General features: G+C 37.3%; 3 protein-coding genes and 1 non-coding gene across 7 annotated transcripts in view; 3 read left to right on the forward strand and 1 right to left on the reverse strand.

Moving 5' to 3' along the window:
• Positions 1–2879: 2879 nt before the first annotated feature.
• Positions 2880–6785, reverse strand: LOC134669918 (uncharacterized). Its single transcript, XM_063527535.1, has one exon. It carries the CDS (start codon positions 6783–6785, stop codon positions 2880–2882), a length of 3906 nt encoding a protein of 1301 aa, XP_063383605.1.
• Positions 6786–14010: 7225 nt separating this feature from the next.
• Positions 14011–24083, forward strand: part of LOC134670392 (calmodulin-binding transcription activator 2) — a 171080-nt gene continuing 161007 nt past the window's right edge. For all 3 annotated transcript variants that reach the window (XM_063528224.1, XM_063528225.1, XM_063528226.1), the window contains exon 1: positions 14011–14123. The gene's annotated coding sequence lies outside the window, so the exon portion shown is untranslated. The remainder of the gene's footprint in view (positions 14124–24083) is intronic.
• Positions 23459–24083, forward strand: part of LOC134670407 (UDP-xylose and UDP-N-acetylglucosamine transporter) — a 288518-nt gene continuing 287893 nt past the window's right edge. For both annotated transcript variants that reach the window (XR_010099052.1, XM_063528252.1), the window contains exon 1: positions 23459–23588. The gene's annotated coding sequence lies outside the window, so the exon portion shown is untranslated. The remainder of the gene's footprint in view (positions 23589–24083) is intronic.
• On the forward strand, positions 23979–24050 carry Trnae-cuc (transfer RNA glutamic acid (anticodon CUC)). Its single transcript has one exon. It is a non-coding gene; the product is annotated as a tRNA-Glu (tRNA).

Below are 24083 nucleotides of genomic sequence, written 5' to 3' on the forward strand. Positions count from 1 at the left end.
AAAAAAAAACTTAGATGATGTATAGTAACCATATGCTCCTTTCTCGATTTATTAATTTTAACCTGTATCTATTCTCCGCTCCGCTGTATTATACCAATACGATTGGTTGATTCCCGCACATCTCTCATCTTCGTTTTACTCTGCCTCAGTGGAAAGGAAGCCTTACGCCACAGAAAGTACCTACGTATAGGTGCTGAAATGTACATTCCAGCTCAATGATTGGATAGTGGTTGTTACCGCGACCACGTCGGTTTGAGCAATCAAACTGATTTTAATTAACATTTTAGGTTATTAATTCCGGCGGCATGCTGCGTGTTTTAATTCGGTTCGTTATTAATATTTTGCATATGAATTCAATAATGTTTCGATTCAGAATGGCGAGTATTCGTACCCAGTTGCAGTCCGACTATAATGAGTAGACATTAACTAACTACTAATTAAAAATTAGCGAAAAAAAATGTGTTCCAAGGTTATTATTTAAAAAAATTGTTACAAGTATAAAAAAATCAATTCCGTTACCATTTTTAGGGTTCTGTACCTCAAAAGGAAAAAACGGAACCCTTATAGGATCACTCGTGCGTCTGTCTGTCTATCACAGCCTGTTCCATATATCTTATGATGGTAACGGATTGGAAGGAACGAAAAATGTGAGGGAAATTTTGGGACTTTTTTTCTCCTACTAGGATTGAGAGAGCTCGTGATTCTGAGTAGAAATAACAGCAAATTTGGGAAGTAAGTGTAGTGTAAAACTTTATAGAAAATGGCAAAGTTATTGTAAAAAAATATTCTTGAATGTATTGAAGGTTTTAAAGATGAAGTCACATAACAAGCATATACGAGTAAGTAGTAAAAATTTATAGACCCAAAAAAAAACATAATATTAAACACATATTATTATATTAAGCATTTATTTATTTATTTATTTATTTAATCTTTATTGCACAAAAGAAAAATCTTATAGTACAAAAGGCGGACTTAATTCCATAAGGCATTCTCTACCAGTCAACCTTAAGGCTAAGCAGAGAGATTGTGAGCGGTGCTATAATTACAACAGCAAAAACGAACAATAAATTACGAATAACATATTAATTACCTATACAAATATACTATACACATATACTATAATATATATATATATATATGTATATATATATATAAAATTATTATTAAGGCCAATGCTTCTTTTATAAGGATTTTCTTAATTCCAACACGGTTACTTTATCATACCATAAAACTATTAGAACGTGAGCATTACAAAGTATTTCCGTTCCCAAATTCAACAAGCTCAACACAAATATAGAAAATCTGATTCATAGTACATTAAATTCCATAATTACTTAAATCATATCTTATCTTCGAAATTATCTACTGTTTTACAAAGCATTAAAGTATATTTTTGTCTGGCAAAATAGTTTAATTGTTTTAGTTATCAAATAAATGATAACGATATCAACCATAATAGAAGATGGTACAGTTTTGATACGTAATCTAAACGTGACGGTTTTAAGTTTTTAGTTTCGGGAAATTCCTTGAATTTAATAAATCGTTGTGTTAATAATGACTATTAATTAGTGAATTGTTACTTAAATATTGTTAAAATTGTGATTCATTTACTTTTATTTTAATGTGATTTGATGTTAAATTATCGTGTAAAGATAATATTGATAGAAATCAGTGATAATGATAGACTAAAATGAGTAGATATTGTAATAAATAAAAACACGGTGCTTGATGATTAAAGTCTGAAGTGATTACAATGGTAAGTTTAAATTAGGTATTTTTTTTAATAATTAATAATAATCCGGATTATTATAGACGAATATACTAAAGAAAAAGTGGCAAACGGCTCGATTCGGGAAATGAATTAGAGACTCACAAGATATAAAATAGTAAAGATATGTGACGTTCCACTGAAAAAGGTACCTTACGGCAGCTGGCGCCACAATTCGGGAAATGAATTAGAGCTTCACTAGATATGAAATAGTGAAGATATGTGACGTTCCACGGAAAAAGGTACCTTATGGCGGCTGGCGCTTACGTCACATAGCGCTGCAATAATATTGGAGCGGCGCTAATAATAGCGTAAGCGCCAACCGCCATATGGTAACTTTATTCGTGGGACGTCACATATCTCTACTATATCGTATCTAGTTAATCTCTAATTCATTTCCCGAATCGCGTGAAGACCGAATTCAAGGCTAGTGAAAGATGCCTACAGGCTGATTCGAACTTTAAGTTACGTCGAAAATTTGCTAAAGATACGAATGGATCGTACCGCAGTGATCTCTATGACGCATTGTCCGAATACGGCCGTATAATTAAACCAAGCAATGACCTAGGTACTCGTAATATAGAAGGGGTCGAAATGAAATAAAGTAAAAGAAAGTTCAAGGGCGATACATTGAGGTTCTGTCGTTCTAAATCACGGGGCGGCGCTGCTTTCACGTGAAATAATTAGTAAATGGAAATATTGCCACAGCACATGGATAAAAACAGTACGTTATATGGCGACTTGGAAAATTAGTTTGAAAAATGTCTTTATTACTACATAATTAACATGATGTTGCACCGCGTACAACTTATCTGCTGTGTCCTAAATTGACTGGTAGAGAATGCCTTGTAGCATTAAGTCCGTGTACCGGTCGATGAGAGGTGTGGGAGAATTAAAAATGCAGCGTTCATGCAGATAGGTAGTGCAAGACTATTTATTGAAGTAAACAAGTATGCTTGATGATTTTTAGGACCCGTAACGCCATCTATTCGAAGCAATGAGTTTTAATACATAAGATTGATAAGTTCAATAGTTCACATGCAAAATTAGGACTTTAAAATTATTGTGATTACATAGTAGATGGCGTAAACATCAAACCGTATATTAATTAACTTGAACATACTCCCCCGGAAAGGACGGAGTCCTTTACACAAGGCAAAACACATAATTTAGTAATAGATCTTTGTAAAACACCAGAAATTGTCCGTATATCGTAAGTCCGAGTTAAGCCATCAGGGCCTGGATGTCTTCCTATAATACGACCCATCGGCCAGCTTCCAGGCGGGAGTCGTTGGTCTTTGACCAGTACCAAGTCGCCTATGTCAAGATCTTTGGTTACGCGGTTCCACTTAGGACGTTGCTGAAGACGGGTTAAAAACTCCTTCTGCCACTGTCTCCAGAAATCTTGCAACATCTTTTGCGTTAGTTGCCATCTAGATAGTTGGTGAATCTTAAAGTCTGTATAGTCCTCATCAGGGATACTAACAATCTGTTCAGTGGTCAAAAAATGACCTGGGGTTAAGGACTGTAAGGAGTCTGGATCATCATTGAGAGGATATAAGGGCCGAGAGTTCAGACAACCTTCAATCTGGGCAAGTAGCGTCGTCATTTCTTCAAAGGTGAGGGTTGAATTTCCTATGACTCTTTTCATATGATATTTGATAGACTTCACGCCGGCCTCCCATATACCACCAAAGTTTGGAGCTGCAGGAGGAATATACTTCCATTTAATCCTCATATTGTCCAACTGAGCTGCAAACTCGTCTGGGATTCTTGCTTGACCTTGGCGCCACATGGCTATCAAGTCTTTCTTGGCTCCTATGAAATTTGTGCCATGGTCGCTCCACATCTCTGCGCATCGTCCTCGTCTAGCTACGAATCGTTTTAAAGCTGCTAGAAATGCCTCTGTGCTTAAACTACTCACAAGCTTGATGTGGAAAGCTCTGGTCACCATGCAGACAAAGAGAGATATGTACGCCTTGGTGGATTTTGCCCCACGGCCTTTGCTCATACGCACATTTATAGGTCCCGCAAAATCTACTCCGCTGATCAAAAAAGGCTTTGCGGGCTTTACTCTTATAGCAGGTAGATCTCCCATGAGCTGACTGCCGGTTTCTCCTCTCTGACGGATACACACGATGCAGTTGCGTACATATTTCTTTATTCTATTAGTCATGTTGATTAGCCAGTATTTGGATCGAAGATACATCACCATCAATTGCGGACCGCCATGAAGAGTGCTGCTGTGTGCTTCTGCTAGAAGAAGAGGTAACAGAGCATTGTCCTTCGTGATTATAATGGGGTGCTTCTGTTGGGCTTCTAAATCAGCATGGCGTAGTCGGCCGCCTACTCTCAACACACCCTTTGGATCTAAAAAGGGGGCGAGTGACAACAATCGACTTTTTCTTTTCAGCTGTCTCTTACTCTTTATATCATCAATTTCTTCTTGAAATTCGATTTCCTGGAATCGTCTTAAGCAAATAGTAAGTGCTTCATCTCTCTCTTCAGTCGTCAGGTAAGTTGGTAAGTGATCTTTATTTTCTCTCTTTCTTTTCAGGTGCAGCATCCATCTACGACAGTATGCGATTATTCTCACCAGTTTCCCGAGCGACGAGTATTTAGCGATCAAGGTAAGTATTAATTCCTCTTCATTTTCTTTAGTGGTAGTAACTAATGTTTTTATAACTTTTTTGCATTCTGAATCTGTTTCAGGTACTTCGGTTCCCGGCAGTTCTATGGCTGGCTCCTTGAGAAACGCCGGTCCATTCCACCAGAGTGTATTTGTCAAGAGCTTTTTTGGCATAACTCCTCGTGAGGCTGGGTCTGCTGGATTTTGTTTAGTATTGACATAATACCACCCGTTTATCTCATTCATTTTCTTAATTTCAGTAACTCGATTTTTTACAAAAGGAGTCCATCGACCTGGGTCGCCTTTTATCCATGACAGTACAACTTGTGAATCTGACCAGGCAAATACTTGATGTTTGTCAACTTTGAATATGCTTACAACATGTTTCAGAAGTCTACATAGCAGAACCGCAGCGCACATCTCCAATCTTGGCATGGATATTTGCTTCAAAGGCGCTGTTTTCGTTTTAGCCGTGAGTAGCGATACTTGTACTTGCCCGTCTGTGTCGATAATTCGGACGTATATTACTGCTGCGTAAGTGCTCATCGAGGCGTCCGCGAATCCATGAATCTCCATCGAGCTTCTGTCTGCATTGGTATGTATCCAGCGATTTATCTTTACTTCTGTAAATGCAGGAATCTCTTTTCTAAACTTCAACCACTCTTCCTTCACGTCATCTGCGAGTTTTTCATCCCAACCAACACCTAACTGCCATAATTTTTGCATGAATGTTTTAGTGATGACTACCGCAGGCGCCAGCCAACCCATCGGATCAAATAATGAAGCTATATCTGCTAAAACATTCCTCTTCGTGACAGGTTGTTCAGGTAAGTCTTTCAAATTATTCGTTATTTGTAATTTATCTTCTTTAGTGTTCCAAATTATACCCAAAGTCTTAATACTGTCTCTTCCATCTACTTCTCTCTGGGCCTTTGGGGATCGTTTTACAGGTTCAATCTCTTGCATGAATGCTTCACTATTTGAACTCCACTTTTGAAGTTCAAACCCACCCTTTTTGAGAATTGCTGTGATTTCTTTCTGATTTCTTTTAGCTTCATCTTCTGTTTCTTGCCCCGACAAGACGTCGTCCATGTAGAAATCCTCTAGTATTATACGCTGTGCTTCAGGATACTCTTGACCCTCATCTATCGCAACTTGACGTAAGGTTTTGATAGCCAAGTAGGGAGCGCAAGAGGTCCCGAAGGTAACGGTAACTAGCTTGTAGTCTTCTATCGGTTTTTGAGCATCACTTCTCCAAACAATTCTTTGATAATTTGTATCTGCGTCATTAACTTCGATCTGCCGATACATTTTAATGATATCTGCGACATATGCGATTTTGTGCGTTCTCCATCTCAGCAGTATATCGCGTAAATCTTCTTGCAGAGTAGGACCTACGAGCAATGCATCGTTTAAGGTGACCCCATTAGTTCCAGAACATGACGCATGAAATACAACTCTAACTCGTGTGGTTTGTTTGTCGTCTCTTACAACAGCATGATGTGGTAGGTACACGCAATTCTCGGCTCTTTCTTCATCATCTACCTTCTTCATGTGTTGCAGATCTAAGTACTCTTGTAAGACGTCGTTGTAATCTTGTTTCAATTCTGGATTCTTATCTAATCTTCTTTCTAGCGACATCCATCTCTTCACTGCTATCTCTCGTGAGTCACGTGGTAGCACAGGTGGTTCTTCTCTAAATGGCAACCTGACCACGTAACGACCATCTTCTTTTCTTTTGTGTGTCTTCTCATAAATGTCTTCTGCCTTCTTTTCGTCTGAGGTTAGTGTATTACTTTCTTCTTCTATGGTTTCTAACTCCCAGAACTTCTTCAGCATGTTGTTAAGATCAACATTAAGATGCATGCTGACGATGTTTTTTGTGGCAGTGTGCTCTGTCCTCACATTTCCGCAAACTATCCACCCCAGGTGACTATCTTGTGCTATAGGTGTTCCTGAGGGGCCCTTGATCACTCCAGGTTTAATAACTTCGCTCCAAACTTCGACTCCTAAAAGCAAGTCGATATGACCTGGAGTGTGACATGTTGGATCTGCGAGGCACAACTTCTCTACATGTTTCCAGTTTTCCATCTTGACTTCATTCTCCGGCATAATGTCGGTGATGTGACGCACAACGTAAGTAGTTGCCTTCATCTTCATCTTAAGCTCGATTCTTGATGAGAACTCTATTTCTGTTACATACTTGAGCGTAGTCTTCATTTTCTCAACTCCCGTGACATGCCCACTGACTGAGGTACGTCGTAAACGAAGCTTTTGTGCGGCGGCCTCAGTTATAAAAGACTCCTGTGAGCATGGGTCCAACAGCGCTCTCATCAAGTGTTTTTCTCCGTTCTCCGCGTATACTTGCACTAATGCAGTTGGCATCAGTCGCGCGTGACTCCCCGTAGTGAGGTGAGATATAATATTCTTTTTATTTTTATCTTCTTTTTCCTCTAAAAGCTGCGCTGATGCCTCCGGAACCGGCGCAGAGGTCTGAGACTGCGGGCTCCCCGTGCTGTGTAGCAGAGAGTGGTGTTTTCTCCCACATCGGCGGCAAGAAGATCGATGTTTGCAGAACTTGACTGAATGCCCCGGTACTAGGCAATTAAAACAAAGCCGCCAGCCTTGCACATATTCCACTCTCTTATCTACTGCCAATTTCGTAAACTCCTTACAAGTGTATAATAGGTGGTCTTGGTTACAAAAAATGCATTTCTGTTCGCTTTTATTTACATGAAAACTTCTTTTGTTTACAGGTGCACTCGGCGACGGAGCTTGTATCATTTCCAAAACACGAAATCTTTTTTCCAGGAACTTGTTTAACATGTTTAGTGTTGGTAATTCACTAATTTCTAGGGACCCGAGCTCGAGTTCCCATTCTTTGTGTGATTCGGAGTCTAATTTATTCACAATTAAATGAATTACCAGTGTATCCCATGTATCAACTTGTATATCTTGATTTTTCAATTTATTCATACATTCACTTGTGGTGTCTAACAACTCTCGTAACCCTTTCGATGTTCCCGTAGCTAATTTTCGTTGATTCACTAATCGTGCCAAAATAGTGTTTACAATAATTCGTTTGTTGTTGTATCTTTTTAATAAAATATTCCATGCCATGTCGTAATTACTCTCGCTGACAGGTATGTGCTTAAGTAATTGTTCCGCCTCACCTGATAAACTACTTTTTAAATAATGCATTTTTTGCACTTTATTGAGTGTGGTTTTATTGTGTATTAGCGATGTGTACATATCGTGAAACGAAGTCCATTCGTGATAACTGCCCGAGTACTGTGGAATATTTATTTTCGGCAACCGGACTTCATCACTCACACTAGTGGCAGTTGGAGGGTTATGTGAACTCGATGTACTTTCTCCGCTTCGTGAATTTAACTTCAATAACAAGTCCATCATATTTGACCGTATTTCGATGTATTGTTCTTCGACTTCCATAAAATAATCTTTTGTGAAATATTCATACTGTCCGCGATCTTGTTTAGGTACCAATTTTAACATTTCCATATGATTGTTGTGAAACTGATTCCAATATTCGGTCAATATTTCCATCCGTAACTGTACATAACCACTAGTTAATCTTTGTTTCGGCGATTTCTTATAATTTGAAATAGTTTTCGTCAACAACGCGTACACGTTTTCTTGTTCCTTTATATAGTCCTCCATAATGAAGATATACACACACCAACGTTTGTATACACTTATCAAGTCTATTTATCACTTATTATACAGTTTTTTCACTTTAATTTCTTCTTAAATCCATTTAAATTTGTAAAAACGTAAACAACATTTGAGGTTAATTTCGATGTCACACTAATATAGTTCTTATATCCGTTCGGTAAGGACCACTTTTGTACCGGTCGATGAGAGGTGTGGGAGAATTAAAAATGCAGCGTTCATGCAGATAGGTAGTGCAAGACTATTTATTGAAGTAAACAAGTAGGCTTGATGATTTTTAGGACCCGTAACGCCATCTATTCGAAGCAATGAGTTTTAATACATAAGATTGATAAGTTCAATAGTTCACATGCAAAATTAGGACTTTAAAATTATTGTGATTACATAGTAGATGGCGTAAACATCAAACCGTATATTAATTAACTTGAACAGTCCGCCTTTTGTAAGTTTGCATTTTCCTTGTGCAAAAAATGAATAAATAATTTAAAATCAAAAGCTTATTAAAATATCATCATATTAAAAGGTCAACGGTGAAATCACAATGCACAAAACTTTTACATCACATAATTATTATGTTGTAATTATGATACCGTCCAAATGTACCGTACTGATCACAGTACGGTAAACATAAACGGTAAAAAAAAATAACATGATAGACAAACGTGTGTTATTATTTTTTCTCCAAATTGCTCAAAGGTTGATTGGGAGAGGTCTTTTATAAGGATAAATTCGCATTTATACATTGTATAGGTATATTTTATTTTTATTGTGTCTCTTAACCTATCTTAAAGTATTTACATATACACGTATTATGCTGTAATATCACAACCAGGTTTCGACCAAGTCGAATAGCACCCCAAGCCCACTAGCCCCAAGTTAGCATGCTAAGTATTTATAAATAAGCTCGCTTTATCTACCCGTTTGCTTTAGGAAGGCTTTTAAAGTAACAAGCCGTTTTATCTAGCATCGTCCGTGCTGAACAGACTTCAACCTTATTTGTTTAGAAATAAGGTATACCGATGGTCAAATAGTTGATGTTAGTAAAATGGTTGATACTTATTGTTAAGGTCTATGTGGCTAATTCCCTCATAGGGGCTATTCCGTCTACGAGCGTATATTTCTTTGATTTTAATTGTAGGAAAAAAGAACATTTGCTTTTGATTGCTGAAACTAGAAGCAATCGCTGCTTTGTCGACGAAATTATTTAAGTGTTGTTCGAAAAAAACGCTAGTGGACGGAGTAATCCCTATGACGGAAATAGCCACATTGACCTTAATGATTTTCCGTAAACTTTATTTCAATGAGATAAGATGATTGAAATAAAGATAATAATATTAATAATAGGCCCGCAGGGCAGCTTGTGGCGAGCTGTTGGGGAGTAACGACCCCACGGACCCGAGTGCTCCCGAGAGTCGGTCAGGGTCTCCGTCTCCGGCGTGTCTTCGTCGGTCGGAGTGGACCCCAAGGGGACCCGCAGGACTCTCAGCTCTGGCTTGCCTTCATTGGCCGTCCAGAGAGGAGTCGCTAGAGCTATATGCTCCAGGGGTAGAAGTGAAAGATGCATAAGACGCGAGTTGGCACAGTGGCTGGTAACAGCCACTGGGTAGAAAGCGGCGCACACCTCTCGACACCCCTGAGCCGCTCACATCGATGTTGCTCCTGGTCGTCTTTACGACGGCAGTTTCAGGGGCCCATCTAGTCAGCGGCGAGTCACCACCCGCCTCGATGACGGTGTTAACATTGTTATGGCAGATGTCCGGACCTCTTTGCAATAGCCCAGTTTTATTGTCCACCCAAACTGCAATCTATAGACCGGAACGCTGTTCACTTTTTCTACAATAGTCCCAATGCCTGCTGCGACCGGTTCATGGGTGTCTATTGTTGCGCCTGTGAACGGGTTCCAGCAGGCGTTCTACATGACATTAAAGCTCTCCAAAGGGCCTCTACGTGTTGGATCTGTATCCCCACGCAAGCCTATCAAAAGACCGAGATTTATAGGCCCGTGAAATCCAGAAAGGAGATACAAATATTAATAATAGATAATTACCTGCCAAAGTAGAAATCACAGTAACAAGTAAATCTGCGTACCAAGCGATCGATCGCCCATTTCATTATCAGCAATCGCCTAATAGCTCTAGCAATCGATTCTAATGGATTACTGTTACATCATTAGCTTTTGCAATCGGGTCAATCGGTGTTACAGTTTTGGATTCGTGTGAATTGATTAACGTACTATTTTTAAACTATAAGCTTTTAGGGTCACACGATCGTACGGCTCGATTAGAACAATGCTTATAAGAAATCACAGCGGTACGATACCACCACGATACGATACGATAGTACCAGACAATCCAGACAGATATTATAATTATGTTACTAGAATGTTCAAGTTTCATGTAATTTTTTTAAGCGTGTCGTTTTAAAATGGGAGCGTAATTTAGATTGTATGGATGCGGCTTTTTTGCGGAAGGATGTGACTATTCAGAATGTTTAGATAATTTTGCGCACTATGCCTAAATGTAAAAGAGGGATATCTTTATTAAATAATTTCAATGTGTTTACATGCCAAAGTGTCCTAACCCCAATAAAATTGTAAGTAACACTTCAAGTTACAATAACACAAAAAACGCGTAAATTCTACTATTACTCGTACAGTCAGCGTCGAAATCACGTGCGGGCCACAAAACACGGTTATCTAATATGCATTTTATTGTCGACCGTACTCGCGGCGACGAAAAGTTACGGGAGCGTCGGCAAAACAAGCTGGAATAAGTGAATATTTTTAAGTGGTATTGTAGAACTCGTTATTGTTTTCTAATTATTGTGCAGCGAGTAAACACTGAAGTATGTCAAAATTTAAATTTTCTCTCTTTTGTATTATTTTGACAAGATTCGCTGTGTATATTTCGCTTGTACCAATAAATAGGTAAAGATATCATTAAGAAAATACCTACATTAATCAATTTATAATATGCGAATATGGTTCCGGGCGTTCTTTAGAAACAATTACAACCTAAAGTGCAAATATGATGACACACATATGCCGACTGCTTATTAGTTCTGTTTTGTTTAAAAAATATAGCTGTAAAGTATAGCTGTATAATGATTAGTGATAATACTAACTACTCTTGTTAATTTGATATAATATCTGTATTACTAGATCCCGGCGTCTGACAGCCTGTTCATTGATAGACTGACTAGATTCGTCGCTCTTATTAACTTTTATTCCGGACCTAGTCCGTCCTTAAGATTCGATGATTCTTTACGATCAGGAAGGCCGAATGTTACACTTACTATCAGGATGGCCGAATGTTAGATTTACTATAAGGATGGCCGAATGTTAAAAATTATCAAAGTATACAGTTGTTTTGCCGACGGTACACGCGGCAGCTCGGTCCTAGCGTACAGCCTACCGTGCAACTTTGATGACGCACTACAAAACACATGCCGCCTGCTTATTTGTTCTGTTTTGTTCAAGAAATAACACTAAACAGTATAACTACGTGCCTAAGTGGAATAAAAATAAAACGTTAGTTATTTATTTAGTCGTTATTTTATTATTCAAACTAGTTACACAGGACTACAGTATTACTAGTATTAATACTAAGGCACTGTGAAACCACAAAGAGAAATTAATAAAGTGACATACATACATACATACAAAATAAATTGAAACACACAATGTTACAATATTGACTATTCCAACCCGCTTTACGATTTATCAGTAAACTACTACCACTACTACTACTACTGCCACCACTACTACTAGGTTACTGTTACTTTCCTTTATAGTTAACTAAATCTAATGAACAAAATTACTCATTGATGTGACATGCTAATGATTGCTTTAGGCTTTTTGCTGCTCAGTTCGTACCAATGTTTAACCAACAGGCCAATTCAAATGTGCACTGATATCTATTACTAGGTACGTCTTACTGATATAATATGTATTATTTAATTATAGTGTGTCTCGCCCGCGTCGATACATGTACAGGCAAGTACGAGCAAAATGCACGATACCCGAATTACATCAGTTAGATGTCATTCTATGTAATATCAGTGTACGTTCGAGTTGGCCTGAAAGTCAGTCGTGTCATGATTAGAGGGCGGAGTACTGGTGGCAAATTTCACACAAAAGGTGAGTCGTTTTTATAATTATTATTTTAGGCTTGAATAATAAAATTATTCATTTACCTAATGTACTTAGTATGGTACCTACTCGTAAATTGGAAGTAAGTACTTAACACTATGCATTAAAATTCCGATAGAAGAAAGTTTTCTGGTAATAGATATAGTTAGGAGTATTTTAAGCCTCCAAGGAAGTGAAACCGTGCGAAATAAACTCGAATTGGTTCTAGATAGAAACCCAGATGCTGACGAATTAAGGAATATGATTACAATGGAAAATTATAAACAAGTCCTTAAACATGCAACCATGACATCGGTAGATGTAGAGCGATCGTTTTCCACTCATAAATGGATCTTGAATAAATTAAGAAACCGATTCACTCCGAAAAACCAGGAACATGTGGCCATAGTCCAGTCATTTTATAACATGGATACGCACTTAAGTGTAGATTGTGAGGAGGACCTCGAACACATAATTCCAGTCCTCAATTGTAATTGAATGGTCTTGAAAATAATATATCGTTTGGCAGGTATAACTTCTTAGTCTAGTATTTAGTACCTAATGATAATGTTTTGATAAGAAAACATATTATTATGTATTATAGATATTAACAACATATTACATTATATTTGTATGCTCGTAAGATAATTTCTATAAGTTCCTAAAATTATTATGCAAAATTAATCATTTATTCGTTATTTATTTAATCATAAGAATACTTAGGCGACTCCATACATTTAGTGTGAAATTTGCCACCGGTACTCCGCCCTCTAGTCATGATCGTATCAGATTTTGATTTTAACTTAGAACCTAGCGTCGCTATCTTCATAATTAAGACTATTTCCATTCATCATACATTACAACTGCTGTTATAAAGTCTGTAAGCTCGTATTGTTTATTCAATTCAATTGTTTTTGCCTACCATACTCACTCGTAGCATCCGTAGCAACCGTAGGCCACGTCGCGTAGTCGCGTACGCCTACCATACAAATTTAATGACAAAAGGACCTACATGCTACGGTCTTCTTACACCCGTATATGTTACAGAATAAGAAAGAGTAAACTGACATTAGTTATACATGTTTCCCCCTTTTATAAGTGATATTTACTTGGCTCCTACTTACTCAAAATTATTTTGACATATTTGTCTCTTTTTGTTAGTTAATTAGTAAAAGATGTATAAGTACGAATATGGTACGCCTTCAGTCAATAACGTACCACGTTGTCTGCTGGAACTGGAAAAAAGGTCGATTTGTAATAAGCCTTTATATCAAAATTACCTTTTTAGATTTAGAATAAACATTAAAGCAGAGGTTATTAGAGAAATTTGCATGTGGTTGGGGCCCCTTATTTTATTAGAGTCCTTGCTGATCTAATTCCCTTGTTTGTATTTGTATGTCAATACATTTGTATCAATGTTTACATCAAAACTTATAATCAAGTCAGATCAAATTACTGTACTGGTACTAACTGTACAAATACCTACACCACACCTACCCCCAAATATTCAACGTGACCAATCAATATTTAGGCTAGATATAGGGTATGTTAATTACTTAATATGATTCACGATCCTTTTAAGTACCAAGAAAGTAAGTTTAAATAGTTTAAAAACCATAAAAAAAATAAGTTCTAACATTTTCGGTTTGAAGGACCATATTTTCTAACAAAATAGAAGCCCATCTAAATAGCGCTAAAATAATATCAACAATATCAACATAAAAGTACGATTGTTTCAAATTATCATCGATCGATTCAAATTAAATTCCTGTTCTTTTTGTTTCAGCTCCAAACCAACCAACCAATCCCCGTGAACCAATGTGCTAGCACGCTGGCAGGGTACGCGCGGCACGCGTACGCGGGCGCGTACCTCTCGCGCCCCGCGGTACCACTCAACGCAAGTAAGTACCACATCACGCGTACATCGTACAATATGTTGCTAGCATGTCAGGAGGGCGGTATGAGGTGCACGCGAGCGCGTACCACTCAACGCAAGTAATTACTGCTCGCGCGCTCTCAGTTCAACGCAAGTGAGTACCACCCAACGCGTATTATAGTTCTGTTACAATGTCCCATAGCGTGTTCGCCGTCTTCACTTGCCACAAACATCTTAGTTAATGAAGCACTCATAAAATATAATTATGACATATTTACTCTTATCGCAAAAACCAGAACAATTTATACATATAATCTGGTACTGTAAAAGTATGAAACTTTGCCCTTTAACATAATTTTGCCCGCCGTGTCACAGTTCAGTAAAAGTGAAATAACTTAAAAGTAGTTACAGATACGCTTTTTTCATTTTCATCATAAAGTGTATCTGTGACTACTTTTAAGTTATTTCGCTGTTACTGAACTGTGACGCGGTGGGCAAAGTTATATACTTTTACGGTACCTACCTACATTCATTAATACAACAGACAACCGCTATATATAAAAATAAAAGGATATACTACTAGACCATTTTTAGTTACGTTTGAACCAGGTTTGGTTTGTTAAATCGGTATCGCAGTCACGTCAGTTGTGACCTACATTTAAATACGTCACGGCAAACGTGTATCTAGATTTCTAGATATCTGGGGTTTGCACTGAAATAGCTTGGTATAGGCATTAGATATATAGACCAGGTATATTTAGCTAAATAAATATGATAATTATTAATATATTTGTTTCATGACTATAAGAATTCGTTTAAAATTGTCTCTTAGGGCAAAATTAGGAAAAGGCAAAGTTGGTAAATTTGACGGTACCATAAAATCAGAGTCGTAAAAGTGACCCAGGAGACAGCAACCATGGTAACGAGTGACAAGAAATTTGACTCTCTGAGAAAATACCAGAAAATCTAATTACCTAACTAACACATTCGAGGCTATATATCGACCCATTAGGATCGCTCCCGTGTGTACACACGAGGTGTGTGATGTTCTCTAACTGAGAACAAATTTATTGGTTCGTGTGGTACAAGGTAAAGGCTTTTTTGGATCCCCAAGTGTGTCGCTTACGAGCGCTCATCATTTATTTTTCAGTAATGAGTAATTCTTTTTTGGTCTGATGATAAGTATCCCTTATGGATGGGCTTAAATATAAACAGTCTGAAACCGATATTACTTAATTTTCAGTTCTTTTTAAATTTAAAATTTAACCACTATTGGGAATATGAATTAAATTCATACCCAACTAGTTATATCCACCTGAATGTCTAACATGAGTTGCCTCCTCGCGCAAGACTTACTCATTCTAAGAGATAACTCTTTCCTACTGATAAGTCAACAGATTCTATTTATAAAATCCGGTAGTCGCTTGTAACATGGGCGTCTAAGGCTGCTCAAGTAATGCAATAAGTGCATTCCTAACTTCACACAATTGCTGCGACAATGCCGTATGCGGTCGGCATTCACCAAATTATATATATATTTTATTTAGTTGTATGTGGTCTGGCCAAATTCTCTGAAAGGATCCATTTTACATTATGAACATTGAAAATATTAAGTATTATTAGGCTCATGTTTAGATGAAAAGAAATAAAGACATTTGCATATATACTAGTTTTCTTATCCATTATATATGTCTGCGTATCTTTATATTTTGTGGTAAATACACTACTGCTTAAAGAAAGCTGTCCTCCTCTCGATTGATCAACAGATCACTATGAAATTTATTCCGCTGGTCGCTTGCAACTTGTTGTCTAAGACCGCTCAAGTAATGCAATAACGTGCATTCCTAACTTCACACAATTGCTGCGACAATGCCGTATGCGGTGGGTATTCGCCAAATTGTACGTGTTTATATGTATGGCCGAATATACTGATAAAAGTCTATTGTAAATGGACAAAAATGTTCTTTCATGCGCGGTGTTTTTTCAAGCTTAGCCAAATTTTGCAGGTAGGCAAATCAAATTAGATTCAGACACCTTGTAAGATGAAGAACCTCGGATAAACGTATTTAGGATCAAATTAAAGTATTAAAACGATCTCCAGCTTGCTGGAAATTAATTACTCAAAATACAATAAGAGATCCATTAGAAGATATATTAAGATTTCCAGCATTTTTTTGGATCTAATTTGATTGTTCTAAAGGTAAAATTTTTATGTTGGGACAAACCCAATTAACTAAGCATACTTGTTATACTGAGAATTGCTGTAGTTTCTTTGAATAACAATCAGTAGGTACAGAAACACGTAAGTATGAAGATTTCGAACAGTGGTTACTCCCAAGCGTGACCTACACGCTAAAAGATAGAATCATCATCATCTTCCTCGCGTGGTCCCGGAATTATGCCACGGCTCATGGGAGCCTGGGGTCCACTTGGCAACTAATCCCAAGAATTGGCGTAGGCACTAGTTTTTACTAAAGCGACTGCCATCTGACGACGTACTGACGACCCAACCCAGAGGGTAAACTAGGCCTTATTGGGATTAGTCCGGTTTCCTTACGATGTTTTCCTTTACCCGAAAACCTGGTAGGTAAATATCAAATGATATTATTATTTCGTACAATATGTACGTTCCGAAAACTCATTGGTACGAGCCGGGGTTTGAACCCGCGACCTCCGGATTGAAAGTCGTACGCTCTTACCGCCACCAACGCTTTCTCCGCTACGCTTAAAGCTAGAATAATAGCTGAGATCTCAAGAAGCTGACAATAGCGGGGCCTTGACCATGCTAACCTTCAAACGAAACACGGCATTTTGATGCTGAAACTGTGTTGAAATATAAATACTTATTAACTTTTGTTACCTACATATATATTATTATCATAATTATTCTTATTTGAGTTTCAAGTACAAAAAATGTATCCCGCCTGTAAGGGTGCAGCGATAAAGTTACCTTTTGTTTTTTGTTACTTTGCCATGTCGGAAGGACGCGAACGAATTAAGCATACAATTAATTTATACCTATTTAACTATTCGCCTTTCAAACCAGTACTAAATAACAAAACACTCATTAGTATTAATTTCTAATATGTAAGCGAGTCGCCGTATTTTGTAAATGAGCTATTATCAATATTACTGTACGTGTTTATTACGAGTCAGCTCGTAATGAGGCGTTTTGTGATTGTTAGTTTACGGGTAATTTATACGATGATAGTGATGGTCACATTGGTCACATGTTGCAGTTATGGTATTTAGCAGAGTGATTAGCAATACCAATCAATGTGGCAATTCATTGAAATTTAGGGTTAGCAAAAGTATTAATGATATAAGGTTTTAACAATTTGATACCGTAAAAGTATAAAACTTTGACCTTTAACATAACTTTGCCCACCGCGTCACAGTTCAGTAAAAGCGAAATAACTTAAACATTTATTTTGCCAACCCTGAATTTCAATGAACTACAAGTACTACAACATTGATATCATGTAATTTGAAACTTTTACGATAAGGTTTTCATCTTATTTTGATTTATTGAACTGTGCCGCGGCGGGCAAAGTTATGTTTAAGGGCAAAGTTTTATACTTTTACGGTATGGTTTTCACCTTATTTTGAAGTACCTTTTGCCGTGGAACGTCACATATCTTTACTATTTCATATCTAGTGAATCTCTAATTCATTTCCCGAATCGCGCCGATATTGTTTTCTTTCGCCAACGCGCAACGACGAGAAAAACCTCTCCCAAACGCCTTTATTTATGTAAAACTTTTAGATAAAATCGCAACACCGACATTTTACTCAAGAGGGTATTATTCTCACCCCGTCCGGTTCCGAAGTCGGTCAAGTATTCCATTAAAACCGGGATAGTTGTTAGAACTTAGCTAAGCCATAATTCCTGATTATAGTTGAAAACTTGAATGTTTTCGGCGTTTAGTTATGCTATAAAAGTTGTTGAATCCTATCTTTATCACTTACTGCTTCTTCGGATATTATTCTATTCAAATTGAATGGATATGAAATGGATATTCATTCGCAAGTGCGAGCAAAATGAAAGCTTTTTGAATGACATAAGTTAAATGGCAGCATAATACCGAACCGCTAGTGTAAATTTCATTTACCTACTTAGTTACTTTACCTGTCTAATTTTGACTGTATGGGATTTTGAAATTGACCAGCGCGCTAAGCGGGACGTTTTGGAAACACAAAATCCAATACAAAATGACACTTAATGGTAACATTCCATTTCTAACCGCAGCTGCACTGCCTTGCCGGTACTGAACGCGTCGCTGTCATTGTCAATTTCCATAGAAAAATGAACAGTAATGCAGCTGTGGTTGGAAATCAGTTGGAAATGGACTGTCACCTTAACGCAAACGCGTAGGTACGTTACGTCACGCTAATCTTGCGCTAACAAATGTACACTAGAGGTAATACAGAGTGTATGTATGTCCGAATTGGCCTGTAAGTAAATTTCTGTAAAGTAGCGATGCTAGTTTTTCTTGTAGTTTTAACATTTACTAGATAATAGAACACACAGGGTAAATAGGTAGTACCTAAAAGGACTAGTTGTAGGATATTTTTTTAATATCTTGTCTATTGGCTGCATATAGCGCTATATTTTATTCTGTACAATCATTGCTCTACCTATAAGTGTCATAGGTATTAAACAATATGACGCTGTACGGAGCGGGCGTCAACAGAGATCAAAGCAAAAACAAAAGACGCGAGCGAATCAACCATAATAGCTCATCACGTCTTATGAGGACGCGTAAATTAAAATACTTACGCAAAGTTTTGTCCAAAACAAGCGTAACAACTCAAAACTAGGTCACACAACAAACTTCGTGAACGCACCAACCACAACATCAATCAAACTCTGTAAACGCTCCCATAAACTTCCTAGTTCCAAATTCAAAAGAAGGTTCTTTTATGTCAACACGTTTGACGCAACTGAAAACATCCATAAATCAACCTAATCCGGGCTGCATTATTATTAAAACTGGATAGTATAAGGGACCCAATTTTGAATCGTTCTAAAAGGCACCTAATGTCTTTGTGTCAAGGTTTGAAATGAATTGAACTCCGATAAGTTAAGGCTTGTCGATGTGTCCTAATATTTTTCTTGCTTTCCGTCAACGAAAAAAAGGCAAGCGTTTTTCCATTATTCTTTTCTTTCTTTGTAGTAGGAAAGGCTACGACGAGGAAGTAATGGAGGGAAAACTCTTGAGTTTGGATTTTTGTGAACTTAGGTCAACTTTGACCCACGCTTTAAAAAAATATGAACTTTGAACACTTAGCTTTAAGTTCCTACATACCTACCTCTCTATCTCTCTATATCCCCCCCTCTCTCTCTCTGTACTTCTGTTAGTAATGCATTTAAAGATTAGAGAAACAAAAACGTAACTTTTGACATTGACAGATCAGGTATCGTATCGCTGTATCATCTTATAAGCATTGTTCGAATCGGGCCGTTTGATTAAAGTAATGTCTCGTCAAAAGTGTCTGCTACTTTGAAATAGTCTTCCATAGAGAGGCATATTTCTACATTATATTTCGCGTACTAAGTACATTATTGGTTTTACGTATAGAGATATATCTCTTTTTATTAAGCTATTAGAGAATGGTACGACCAGTGGCCTACAAGCGGAAGTCTCTTTCTAACCCTATGCGTTAGAACGAGACTTCCGCTTGTAAATTGTTACTTGTAGCTTTATAAAATATTTAGGCCATTGGACTCATTCTGTGGCGACTGGCGGGAGCATGCACAAAGCCGTGACGAGTGGCGACAGACAGGGGAGGCCTTTGCCCAGCAGTGGGACACCTTTTAGACTAGTAAAAAAAAATTGAGAATGGTAAATACATTTGACGCGCAGTCGATCCGTTACTTTTGATTCTAAAGGTGACAGTCCATTTCCAACGACAGCTGCAATACTGTTCATTTTACTATGGAAATTGACAATGACAGCGACGCGTTCAGTACCGGTAGTGCAGCTGCGGTTAGAAATGGAATGTTACCACAACTATGCCCAAAGACATATGTAACTTCGTATAAGATGAATAAAGTCTGAGGAAAAACCGTGCCTCGGAAATCAAGAAAAAGTCATTCTCGGATAGATGCCGCACACATCTTTGGCCTATGCTCGGCTAGATGACGTTACGACACCGTTTCATATTTAAGTATTTTAACACATAGATATCAGTGAATGAACATGGATCAAAATGATATAAAAATAATAAAATCATATATACATTCTTTTGATAATTTTATAGGTTTTCATTTTGAGTTTTAGTCGTGTGTCGATAGGATAGATGGCAGGAAATTTTCTGTGACTACAAAATTTACAATGACAGGAGCCCTCTATACCATCTATTCTTTTTGCTATGCCTATGCCTACATATCAATATTACTTACCAAAGAAAATTGGAAATAGTTATTTGTTTTACAAGGGGACAAAGTTGTTGTTTAACCGCTCGTGCTAATATTGATACCCGAGCAAGCGAAAGATTTCAAAATTGAACCACGAGCGTAGCGAGTGGTTCGAAAATGGAATCTTGAGCGTTGCGAGGGTTTCAAAGCACGAGGGTTAAACAAAATTTGCCCCTGAGTGAAACACAAAATTTTTCACCACACCAACCCGAAGCAAATATTAACTGTAAAATATCAAACAAAATCAAACCAAATATAATCCAAATGAATGTTAATAAATATTTATCATCCAAATTCATCATTTAAAAGTCAATTCTACCAGCAAAAATAAGAAAACAATTCAAAATTTGCATTTGATTACTTTGACTCACATGTGAATAAAATGCAACTTTGCTATCAGTTTTTGAAGTGCAAAGTAAGCCTTTCCGAGCTGGTGTGGTGAAAATAATAATAAAACTCATGTTTAAGCACCTCGGACTTAAGCACCGCCCGTTCGCACTTATTACGAGCCTATCAAAACATTGAACACTGTCTGGCCAAACGAATTTCATCATAGGAAAATTGAATTTAATAACGCCCCGGCAATAAGGTCGTTAGTCGGGCGCGCTGAGCCAGAATAATTGAATTAGTCTCGAGGATGTAACCGCGCGAGCGTGCACGCGAAAATGAACCTTAGAGCGTTGTCACATTGCCCGATCCAATATCGGACGTAGGATCCTACATCCGCGTAGTCAGGCCGCGGGGGCGCCGTCTTACGGTCACACACACTACAACAAACATGCCTACACATACGCACACAAACAAATATTATCGGTCCGACAGCTGACATGGCTGAATATATGGGAAGCGCCTTTCCTATCATCATCATCATATCGGATATCGGAAGGCGCCTATGAAGAAAACAGCTGCAGAATAGTGCCACATGGCATCAAGTCCGCCTTTTTTGCGTTATCTATCGTTTTAAGGGTTCCGTACCCAAAGGGTAAAAATGGGACCCTGTCCAAGACTCCACTATCCGTCTGTCTGTCTGTCTGTCTGTCACCAGGCTGTATCTCATAAAGCGTGATAGCTAGACAGTTGAAATTTTCACACATGATAATAAATAAATAAATAAGGTACCTTTTGCCGTGGAACGTCACAATTAACTTTGAGTTGTGATCCTTGGGTAAATGTTTGTAGGTTAAAAGCCTTTTACCTTTTTTTGTAACCAACAAAGGGAAGTCGAGTGTAAGATTGGGTAACGAATCGTAATTTCGTTATAATGGAAATTGCCGTAAAAAATGGAGATGCGAGTAGGTACCTATATGCCAAAAAATAAGCGGTAAACATTTTTTAGGATATAAATTTGTATTTACTTACACATCTTGTACCAAAATGTCATTAAAAATAAAAGTACCTACCTACATACCTACAATCGTTTCATTAAAAAATATAAATATGCACTGTAAAAAATCTTTGTATTTTTCGGTTACTCTGTAAGAATAAGAAGTAATTTTGATCATGGTGGATCTTTCTATAATTTTCACATTGAAGTTGATACCTACCAACTCGTTAATTATTATGAATAAATATAGGTATTATATCATTCATTTGATTTGTTACGTATCGTACTTATATATCTCCCAATTATAAAGGTTATCATAATTTGCGACTTAAGTAGGTATATAATCAGAAACACAATATTATAGTCCGATTACCTACGCCCTTTCATTTATTAGGGTTCCGTATTACTAACCAATGGCACGAGAGCACTAAACTTTATTTATAGCTTATTTTATTACCATAACAAGTACCAAATATTACTTTGGCCCTAAGCTTACATCTTTTATCCTAACATGGGTTAGCAAACTTAACTTTTGCAGTCGAATATGGAGCTGTCGGCTTACCGTTTTAAGGAAATCACTAAATAAGTGCATTAGTTCCTTTTTTGGCCGCACGCAATGTTATCGTGGTCGGTAAGCCTGGCAGAACATTTCAGGTTGATGTAATAAAAGGACTTACATTCTTTGATATTTCCGTGGAGTTATGACCTTCTTTCTCTAAGATAGAAGATTTGTTTGGATTAGGCTGGATTCTAAAGGTTGTTCCTTAGATACCTATCTAGTATCTTTTGGTTTAAAATGGATGTATTTAAAAACGGTTTAGGCAAAAGTGGTAAAACTCATGATATTTAAGTTTATGATTATATTAAATGCCTCTAATTAAAGTAATTTTACCTATAATAATTTCGTTTTAACGATCGATGTCTTTGTTTACAGAGACAAAACCGCGAAGAAACAAAGGTAGCAATAGACCTACCTTTGTTTACATTGTAAATCTTTTTTTTTTTTTCAATAAGTATAAGAATTTTTACTAAGGTCATCTATCAGCAGATTTTCTAAGCTATTCATGTTAGTAATTCATTAAGTAGGTACCTAATGAATTAAGCATGTAATGATAACAAACTTATACGAGGGTCCCTAAGAAACAGGCATGTTAAGAAAATATTCGTAATTATAAACGGTAATTACATACTGTAAATGGGTCAATCAACTATTTCTTGTTGTTATTCTGTCCCGTCAGCCAGGAGACAATAGTAGCATAGTTTGTTAGAAGAACTGCTATACCATGTTCTACAAACGTGCTTAGTAGGTGTCCCATAATGGAAAGGCCTTATAACTACCAACAAATTCGAGTTTAGTTCATTTAAATACGAAAAAACTAGTATTTTAGGAGTGACCCAGGAGACCGTAACCATGGCAACTAGTGACAAGAAAAAGTTGATTCACCCAAATAATAATTACAGTGAGCGTCAAGGCCTCAGAGCCCAATGTTTACTTCCTTCAATTTTAATTACACCGCCATCTACATGCCTATTTTGTAAACATACTTCGCATCTGCTTTACCGACGGAGCGCCACCGCGCATGCGTACAGATTCGAGGCCACGGTCACAAATACACAGCGATTGTGTTATCACGCACACTAGCGCAAGCCGCCAAAGTAGTCTAACGTGTTGACTGTCATTATGACGTTTTCAATGTGAATTGAGTGTTTATTCAATCTCATTTAACTGAAATTCGACGTAACGTGTAAGTATTCAATTCGTTTTTATTATAATTGGGTGTTACACTGAGTTTCTTGCATATTTTAACACATATTTTACGGATAACCTAGCGATCTTGGTTAGTGAACGAAAACAAAATATTTGTTACTTTCGACTGTATTTCAATGCACTGAAGGTTCAAAACGGAGATGCCCTTAGTTTCCTTGACTGTATATTATCATTATTTGTATGTGTGCGTCGCTCGGATCCATTTTAGTAATGAATGTCTTCGTAGTTTTCTTAAGTGTTACTTGAAATAAAAAGCTTTTACATGATGTTGATGTGCGATTAGTCGATTATCGATTGACCTTTTTATTTAGGTCGGTTATTTTCTATATAACTGAAACAGAAACAAAATTTGGTCACTCTACTATCATCCGATATGGTCTAGTGGCTAGGATACCTGGCTCTCACCCAGGAGGCTCGGGTTCGATTCCCGGTATCGGAATAACTTTTTGTATTTTTTCTTTTTTTTTTTCAG

This window comes from Cydia fagiglandana, chromosome 13, assembly GCF_963556715.1.
Source record: "Cydia fagiglandana chromosome 13, ilCydFagi1.1, whole genome shotgun sequence".
NCBI lineage: Eukaryota > Metazoa > Arthropoda > Insecta > Lepidoptera > Tortricidae > Cydia > Cydia fagiglandana.